The sequence below is a fragment of the Varanus komodoensis genome, unplaced genomic scaffold, assembly GCF_004798865.1.
Source record: "Varanus komodoensis strain SLA01 unplaced genomic scaffold, ASM479886v1 scaffold142, whole genome shotgun sequence".
Lineage (NCBI taxonomy): Eukaryota > Metazoa > Chordata > Lepidosauria > Squamata > Varanidae > Varanus > Varanus komodoensis.
The window spans coordinates 301,483-310,854 of NW_025335415.1; the positions used below are offsets into that span (position 1 = coordinate 301,483).

General features: G+C 40.0%; 2 protein-coding genes across 2 annotated transcripts; both read right to left on the reverse strand.

Annotated features, from left to right (window-relative positions):
* Window positions 1–203: 203 nt before the first annotated feature.
* On the reverse strand, window positions 204–1,133 carry LOC123020189 (olfactory receptor 14I1-like). Its single transcript, XM_044423619.1, has one exon. The coding sequence runs from the start codon at window positions 1,122–1,124 to the stop codon at window positions 204–206; it is 921 nt and encodes a 306-aa protein (XP_044279554.1). The 5' UTR covers window positions 1,125–1,133.
* Window positions 1,134–5,101: 3,968 nt separating this feature from the next.
* LOC123020190 (olfactory receptor 14A16-like) lies at window positions 5,102–6,028 on the reverse strand. Its single transcript, XM_044423620.1, has one exon. It carries the CDS (start codon window positions 6,026–6,028, stop codon window positions 5,102–5,104), a length of 927 nt encoding a protein of 308 aa, XP_044279555.1.
* Between the last annotated feature and the right edge of the window lie 3,344 nt (window positions 6,029–9,372).

Sequence of the window (9,372 nt, forward strand, 5' to 3'; positions counted from 1 at the left end):
AAAAGTTATGCTACAGGAACATTTAGCAGTCAGTGCTACTTCCAAGAAACTGATCAAGAATTTCTTCTACCAGTATAACAAATGTATAAAAAATGCACAGTTATAATGCTGAACTGAGGCATTTATGCACAAGTTTAAAGAGTGCATACACAAATGTGCACTTTCTAAAGATTATGTATTACATTGTATTCTATAGAAAACCTCTAAACATGGTTTTTGAGTAAAGCTCCATAGGTTAATATTTTCCATAAAGCAGCCTTGATGTCTTTGTTTCTCATGCTGTAGATGAATGGATTCAACATGGGAGGAACTATGGTATATATCACAGCAAATCCTATATCCAGACCAGAAGAAGCATCAAGTGAAGGCCTCACATAAGCAAATAGCCCACTAACTATAAAAACAGAGACAACAATGAGGTGAGGTACACAAGTAGAGAGGGCCTTTTTCTGACTCTGAACAGAGGGGATTCTGAGCACTGTAGCAAAGATCTGCATGTATGTTACGATGATGAAGATGAAGCATCCTAGTGCTAAACTAAAGCCTAGGACAAGAAGCCCAACTTCACCTAAGTAACTATCAGAGCAAGAGAGTTTTAGTAACTGTGGAATTTCACAGAAGAACTGATGGACAGAATGCGAACAGAAGGATATTGCAAAAGTGCTATAAGCATGTAAGATGGCATAAAGAAAACTGATCATCTCTCCAATGGCTACCATCTGAAGGCAGGCTCCTTTGTGCATAATTCTCTCATATTCGAGTGGGTTGAAGATAGCAACATTGCGGTCATGTGCCATTATGGTTAAAAGAGCAAAATTTGACATTGCAAAGAATATATAAAAGAAAACCTGAGCAATGCATCCACAATAAGAAATTGACCTGTCATTCATGAGGGACATAGCCATGGCTTTGGGTACCATGACAGAAAGTGAACCAATGTCTAGCACAGCCAAGTTCATCAGGAAGAAGTACATAGGGGTGTGTAGATGGTGATCAAGGGCAACTGCAATGATGATGAGAAGATTCCCCATTAGTGCTATCAGGTACAATGCAAGGAATGCGAAGAAGTGCAAGATCTGTAGTTCTCGGATGTCTGAAAATTCCAGCAGCAGAAACGCAAACATGGAAGTAAGATTGGTCTTTGTTGTCCTTGTTGCTTCCATTCTTCCTATTTGAATAAGGCAAGAAATGTTAATCCACAACATTGATTAATGATTTTAATACGCACTAACATAACCATATTATGACCAATAAAGATGACCAATTGTATTTACCACCTCTTTACTTGATAACTCCACTGTGGGTACACATTTTATGTTTAGTTTTCTCCTCTTCAGAGGCTCAATGTCATTCACCATGTAAGCACGTGAAAGAGGAGGTGGAACTGTGGTTAACAGAGCCATTGTAGAATGGCGATTATGATTGGAATTGGGACCTGGAAGCAGGATTCTAGTCCTCACTTGGCCATGAAACTCACAGGGTAATATTGGCCTGATAATGGCCTATTCACCTAACATACATCCCAGGTTTTCTTTTTCCTTCTTTCTTTCTGTTGTTCTTGTTGTTGTGAGGATAAAAATGGCGTGGGGGAGGACTATGTAAGAGGCCAGGGGCTCTTTGGAAGAGAAAAAAGGTGGGATATAAATATATTGTAGCAGTAGTAGTAACACTAAAAATAACAATAATAAGAAGAAAGCAGTCTTGCTTTGTTGTTGCACTTCCAACATTCACTTCTTAGAGGTCTTTTGCAAATGAGCATGACTGCCTTCCTCTGTTTAGCCAGGCATACAGATTTTCCCCTAATTTGATGGTTCCTTTGCTAGACAATTCCTCCCTCCTTCCCCCTCCCTCCCTTTTCTTTCTTAAAGTTTACTTTACATGTTTTGCGAATGTAATAAACCTACCATAAGACCTCTTTTTTCCTGCAGCAGCCAGCCACTTTAGTTTCCTCCACACCAGCATTCCTACTGCAGAATCAGAAGCAGAAATGTGGACTGGTAGGTGAAGGAGAAGGTGGTGAACTGCAGGGACTAGAGAAGAAGTTGAAAGCAGGTCCTACCATGGAGGATGGGGAAGATTCCCATATCCAGGAGAGAAGCAGGCATAAGGGAGGGAGGATAGGCAGCCATGGCCTTGGTGGCACCAGAAATGGAACAAAGAGAGAAGGATGGGATAGGTGAGCTTCCAATTGAGCTGCTGAGTTCACAGGGCAGGATGTGTGGTATGGGGACCTCTCGAAACATTTCAGAGCAGGGAAGTAATATGAGGGAGGGGCAGAGAGGTGCAGGATGGTGGTAGGTAAAGAAAGCAGGAGAGAGGGCTCAGCAATGGGGACAGAGTTGAAGTGATGGTGAAGCAGGGCAGGGAGAGATGCTTTGCAGGTGCTGCTGCAGGGAAGAAGAGAGTGGTGACTGGAAGCATTGTGGGGGTTTGAATTTCAGGCATGGTGGCTCATGGAATATGTGCTGGCAGTAGGAAGACTAAAAGGAGAGTGGAAATCACATTAGCACAGAAACCACTTGGTGAAGTTGAGGGGGAGATGCTTTGAAAGGTGATGGTGAGAGGAAGAAGGCAGTGCTAACTGCAGGCATGGAGGGGGAGGGCACAACTTCCCTGCACAGGTGCTCTGTATGAATGAGTGCATGGGGGAAGCAGAGTCTTGATGCATTTGGGGTTCTTGTACAAAATGAGCCCTTCAAAAACCCCAGAGGAAAAGCTGGGGGGAGAGGTGACAATGTGGGTGAAAATGTGTTGAGGCAGAGAAGGATTGCAGCACAAAAGGGATTCCTGTGTGTGGATCCACTTATGTAGCCAGTGACCAAAGAGGGAGAGGAAGGTGATGTAGGTAGGACTGAAGCAGAGTGGGATTGAATTCCAGGCATGGTGGTTGATGGGACATGCTCCATCAGTGGGAGGATTGAGCAGGAGCTTGAAAACCACCCTAGCATAGAAACCACTTGATCAATTGTCAGGCACAAAAAAGGGGGTGGGGGGGGCAAAGCATGGAGACCACACAGTGTTCCTCATCATGACCTGTGAACCCAGCCAGTCTCTTGCTAAATTAAGGCATAGTTAGAGTATATATGTAGAAATCAACATCACCTAAGTTAGTTGTAACAAGGTAACCCTTTACTGTAAATTTGCTGTTCCAAAACACTGCGTTGTAATACCCAAAAACCCAGTGAAATTGTGTGGTCCCCTTGTGAAGTGGTGAGACCATGTGTCCTATCTTAGAGATGGAAGTCCTCAGTTGAGCAGCTGACAAGGGACAATCCACTGAGAACGATATCTGAACATGGAATGGAGTGCATAGACAGGGAAGGTAAATTGTGAATCTCCTCCAGGAATCAATAAGTTTTCAAAATCTTACCTTTCCCATAAGTATCCTCCTATGTTAGATAAAACAGCTGTTTTGATGGCTTCAGATCATAATTGTAGCTTCTGTGCATCCATCCATGAATTCTTTTTCTTTGAGACTTGCTTCTGTGTGCAGCTAATTTCTATCTTAACTACAAATGAAATAGTACAAGAAGAACTACTTGAAGCTTGTCCCTTTACTTGGGGATTTCCTCTCAAGAGTACATATAAATGTTAAGAAAAAGAATTAAGAGAGGCACCAAACAGTCCCCAGTGCCTCTCCAATTTCCTAGAAACCCTAAAGACTCATTGAAGGAAGTCTTATGCTCTTCCATGTATGGTGTGAGGTGTGTTATTTTTAATTTTAATATACCTTGATAAATCTAAGCTTGAATTCTGCCTTTAGGAAATTGAATCCTCTCACAAAGCAAAGCTGCTGAATGCAGCACATTCTATGTGGAAAGATGCAAGGGCATTTTTTAAAAAAAATCTTGGAGAAGGAAAGATGCAAAACTGCAGAAAACATATTGTGCAGCAGCCTCATAAGAATGCATTTACTGAAGGAATAAAACAATAATTTCAATAGGATGACATTCTGATTTCTGCTATCTCGGGAGTAAGGCACAAATTAATGTAAATTGATTTTAAAAAAAAAAAAATAGGCCATTCTCTTGCCTTCTCATGTTAACAACCTAATATTTATTTCTTCATTTCCATCTACTCATATTAACTAGAATGTGCAGCTTTGATGCTCAGTTGTCCTCTGCTGACCTCTTTTTTCATTGCACATTGTCCCTTTTGGTGATTGCTTACATGGACAGAATGCTAAAGGGAGATCCAGGCAAGTGGAAGCTGCTGCTCCTGGCTCTTACCATGCTTGGAAAGAGTTGATGAACAGGTGGTAACCTCAAATAGGAGGAACAGGAAGCCCAAGAGGGTTTGTAGAGTTGCATATGAATTCCATAAATGAGGTGCCACTACCAAAAAGGCCCTTCCCCAAGCAGATGGCATCTTCAAAACTGTAAAAGGCAGATTTACAGTGATGGAGCAGTATTATACAGGTTTGAATTAGCAATGTTGTATCTTCACATTCACCTTTCAAAAAATAAAACTTGGTGACACTGGGGAGGAGTAGGTTTTTGATGAATAAGTCTTAAAGTGGAGACAAAATTTCTTATGCCCTGCCCTGCCCTTCCAACAGAGAGCAATTTTGAGTGATTTTCTGCAGTATTGTTTCTCTGGTGAACACCCCTCCACACACAAACACAAGACCCCAGAAGGAAGCTTGATATGCAACATTGTGAGAGAAACAAACTGTTCCCAATGTATTTTAATGGGGATTATCTAATAATATTTATAATATACTATATGATCAAACATAATTATAATTAGTTCTATAGCAACTGCTAATCATGAATACTAATTCCAAGAAACTGTTGGAAAATGTCCCCTGATCTGAGAGAAAATTATTGTTCTACACAAATCAGTTGTTCTACACACAAGTAGATTGGAAAGGTTAAACATGTTATGGCATTATTTAATGGCTTATTCATTATTTCATTCTTGTAAATTTTTATGTATTGTTCACAACTTGCATTACTGGGTCATTTAATAGCATAATAAATGTATACATTTCTGCACACTTACAATGCTGAGTAGAAAAGTGTTATGCACAAATTTTAAAATTGCAAGGGCAAATATTAATAGGGAAAAGAATGTATACTTGCATTCCTATACAACTATTTTAAAGCCCACCTCTAAATGTTAATATTTTCAGTAAAGCAGCCTTGATCTCTTTGTTTCTTATGCTGTAGATGAATGGATTCAACAAGGGAGGAATTAGTGCATATATCACAGCAAAAGCTATATCATGATCTGAAGACTTTTCAGTGGGAGACTTTGCATAGGTGAAAAGTCCACTGGATATAAAAACAGAGGCAACAATAAGGTGGGGAAGACAAGTGGAGAAGGCTCTGTTTTTACCATGTTCAGAGGAGATCCTGAACACTGCAGAAAAGATCCGCATGTATGTTACAATGATGAACATAAAGCATCCTAGTGCCAGAACGAAGCCTAGGACAAGGAACCCAACTTCAACTAAGTAAATGTCAGAGCAGGAGAGCTTTAGTAACTGTGGGACTTCACAGAAGAACTGATGGACAATATTAGAACAGAAAGTGATTACAAAGGTGCCACAAGTGTGTAAGATGGCATAAAGAAGACTGACCATCTCCCCAGTGGCTACCATCTTAATGCAAGCTCCTTTGTGCATGATTCTCTCATATTTGAGTGGGTTGCAGATAGCAACATTACGATCTTGTGCCATTATTGTTAGGAGGACAAAATCTGAGGTCGCAAAGAATACATAGAAGAAAACTTGAGCAACACATCCAGAATAGGAAATCGAGCTGTCATTCATGAGGGACATAGCCATGGATTTGGGTACCATGACAGAAAGTGAGCCAATGTCTAGCACAGCCAAGTTCATCAGGAAGAAGTACATAGGAGTATGTAGGTGGTGGTCAAGGGCAACTGCAATGATGATGAAAAGGTTCCCTGTGATTGCCATCAGATATAACACAAGAAACACCAAGAAGTGCAAGATCTGTAGCTCTCGAACATCTGAGAATTCCAGCAGCAGAAATGTGAACATGGAAGTAAGATTGCTCATCTTGTCTTTGTTTCTTCCTTTCTACCTATGTGAGGAAGAAAACAAGAACTATTCTACTTACATTGTTCATTAGCCACAATTTTAAAGGATCTTTCTAATTTATGAATGCAGTTTGCCAGATATTTACTTGCTTAATCTTTAGTGAGAAAACTATATTGCACATGTTTTGCCTTCTCTTAGTAACTACAGAAAACTGAATAGAGGGAGAAGTGAAAGAAGGGCCTACAGCCTTTTCCCCAAGTTCAGCAGCTTCAGTGGAATGCCAGAAAGTGAGCATATGCGTCCACAGTTCTATAGATGTAAGCTATGCCTAGTTAGCAATGACAATCACTGTTAATTCAGATAATTATACAACAAGATTCAATAAGAACTACAGAGATGCTCTACACTAAAAAAAACATGACTGCGAAGAAGAATTTCTATTATAAAAAAGCATGTCCTACCTAAATTGAATTTACTATTTCAGATGTACCCATTTTCATACAAGGAAAACCCATACTGGAATGGCAAAAACAATTAAACACTTTTATTTGGAATGGGAAAAAAGCAAGGATTTGATTTAATGTTTTACAAGGTGAAGAATAAAAAGGGAGTTTAGCAGTATCTAATATCAAAATATATTACTATATAGCCAGCCTAGTTTGGATTACAGACTGATTAAAAATTTAAAATCCTGATGAAAGATTTTAAAAAATTGGAAACAGCATCTTTGGATGAAGGATTACTTAATTATTTGTGGGCTAAGGAATCAATCAAAAAGCTTTAGCACATGATAAGAACCACATTATCAGAGACTATTTAATAAAATTTGGCATTCCTTTAGAAGAAGAAGCATTTCTCCAATTTCTCTGCTGATGTCTCCATTAGAAGCATACTGTCATAAGCTGCTTCTTGTCTTTAATCCTTCAGCTTCCCGTACAACTGTTTACTCCAGGTACCCGCAACTGCATTGCTCTAAAAACAGTCAAAAACCATCAATCTGAATAGAAACATTATATTCATTCCATTATATGGAGGTGGAGGGAGGCATACACTGCCTTCTCTCCATCCTAGCAATGCGGGCATAAAGATACTGGCTTACTTCACTGTGGTGCTGTATCCTATGCCCAGTCAGAGTGCCACTCCCAACCACCCCAGCCCACACAAGGACTCTGTTCGCACATCTTGACTAATGAAGCCTGCACTGGAACAAGCAAGCATGCTGTCCTCTGCATTCTTGCCACTTTTGCTTGGCTTCCTGCCTCCAGGTGATGTGAAAAAGCCCCATCCTGGGTTATTTCTTGTGATACCCAAATGCAGAAGTCTGCATTGTTGAGGGAGGCTTTAAACCAATAAGAAACCATGGAGTTGCTCTGTAAGAAGGATGCAAAGCAGATGTAGTAAGTGGTTATGAGATGGTGTGCACCCTCACACTCACTCTCAGCTAACCAGTGCTGAATTAACCTATGAATCCGATCACATATATGCTAGCTCTGTATGAGGGTAATGATTTTGAATTGGGGGGAAACTATGCAATTAATAAAAGTATTGTTAGCTTTTTTGCAAACAGGGAGATCTAAACTAGACAGAACTCAAAGGTCTGTCATGGCCACTCCCTTTTGCTTTGGACTGGATATGCTGCTAATTCTGGGCTTCTCAGGCTGTTCTCCATCACCATGAGCAGTAATCACTGCTGCTGTACAAGTCTAGACCTAAGAATGGGTGCCAGTTAACTAAGGAAGGCCCTCCTGAAGCAGTGGTTTCTCTCCAGTTTGCTCTGTGGCTAAAACTGTTCACTGTTTTTCATCAGGATGCCTAAGCATCAGTTTTCACTTTTTGACAGCCCAAGATTTAAACAGCTCCTGAGCTACCAGGGAAGAGTGCAAGAGAATAGGTTCAATGACTGTATTGTGCTGACCACATTAGCTTTACATCAGCCATGGTCATTTGAAGCCACCACTTTTATAAAGAAAACACAAACAGAAACACAAACACAAACGGGGTTCAGAGAGGACATTTTACACCAACAAGGCAATGCAGTGTAGGTTTATTTGGAATGACAAAATCATGATGATGATAATAATTAGAATGGTGACACTTAGTGTAACTATGTGAATTGGTTGGAAATTTGGATAGACAAGAAAACCCCATCATTCCAGATGCAATCATCAAGAAAGCCAAGTTAGTTTGTATAATCATCCCTTGAGAATGAAAACTTCAAGCAAATGTTTGCATGGCAGTACTCAGAGAAGACTAATAGTGCTCATGCACATTACGTTTTCACTCTGAAGTTAGTTCATGAGGACGTTAGGGGCTGCCTTTTGCTGGGTCAGACTATTTGTCCATCTAGCCTGTAGTTTCTGCTCTAACAAGGACTTTGCCAAAGATAGGTTCATGTCAGCTGCTATCCAATACTTCCTTTTTTAATGCATTTCACAGAGACTGAAATGTATATGCTCTGCCACAATCATAGTGCTCCTCCTCAAGTCTTAGTTTCTGGGAGATGCTGCGTGGAGGAGACATTCATATATGACCACAGTGAAAAACCCAGGGCAATACAGCATACGATTTATACCATGACAAAAGGGTTACTGTTCAAGAGGAACTGTATCTCTAATAGTTCAACAGGGGAGAGTGATCTTGCATGGCTTTATTCCTACAGAATGTAACACAGAGCTCATGCAAATGGTACTGCAGCTACTGATGGATTTAATGCAGTGCTACTGCAAGTGGTCCTGTGGATCTGCAATTATATGAGTATTACCTTAGAAAATGGATCATACCCAAGATCACCCTTTTCTTTTTATGGCCAAGGGGCTGGGGACTTGTACTATCATCATACTCATACACAAGCTTGACTGAACATCGGCTGAATACAATAATACCAGTATTATCTAGTTTAATCTGTGTTCTTCATCTGAAGCATACAGTATCATGCAACCATTTTCACTGAAATCAGCCACTATAATAATTTCTCTGTATTTGACAGTGCCTCTGAAGGTGCAAAACCAAATTAAATTGAATTCATTGTTATATTCTTCTCTTTAAGTTCAGTGCAAATTCTGACAATGATTTAAACATAAAAGAGAATGCATCCATTCATCAAGGGCAATATACAAACAGCCTTGTAGATACGAGATGGAAGGAGAAAAGTTGATAACTCCTGATAATGCCACAATCATATTCAGTGATAAAGCTTACCCACATCCTTGAAAATTTTTGAAATGAACAATTTCATTCAAAGGCACAGTTTCACTTACAGCTAGAATGGGAAGTCAGTGGAAAGCAAATCCCTACATCCTCACATCAAAGGTCTTTAAATCTTCAGATGGCAATTGAGACAGTAATGGCTTACTAATATTAGG

Coding starts and splice junctions, on each gene's coding strand:
- LOC123020189 (XM_044423619.1), bottom strand. CDS start 1,124: ATGTTTGCGTTTCTGCTGCTGGAATTTTCAGACATCCGAGAACTACAG.
- LOC123020190 (XM_044423620.1), bottom strand. CDS start 6,028: ATGAGCAATCTTACTTCCATGTTCACATTTCTGCTGCTGGAATTCTCA.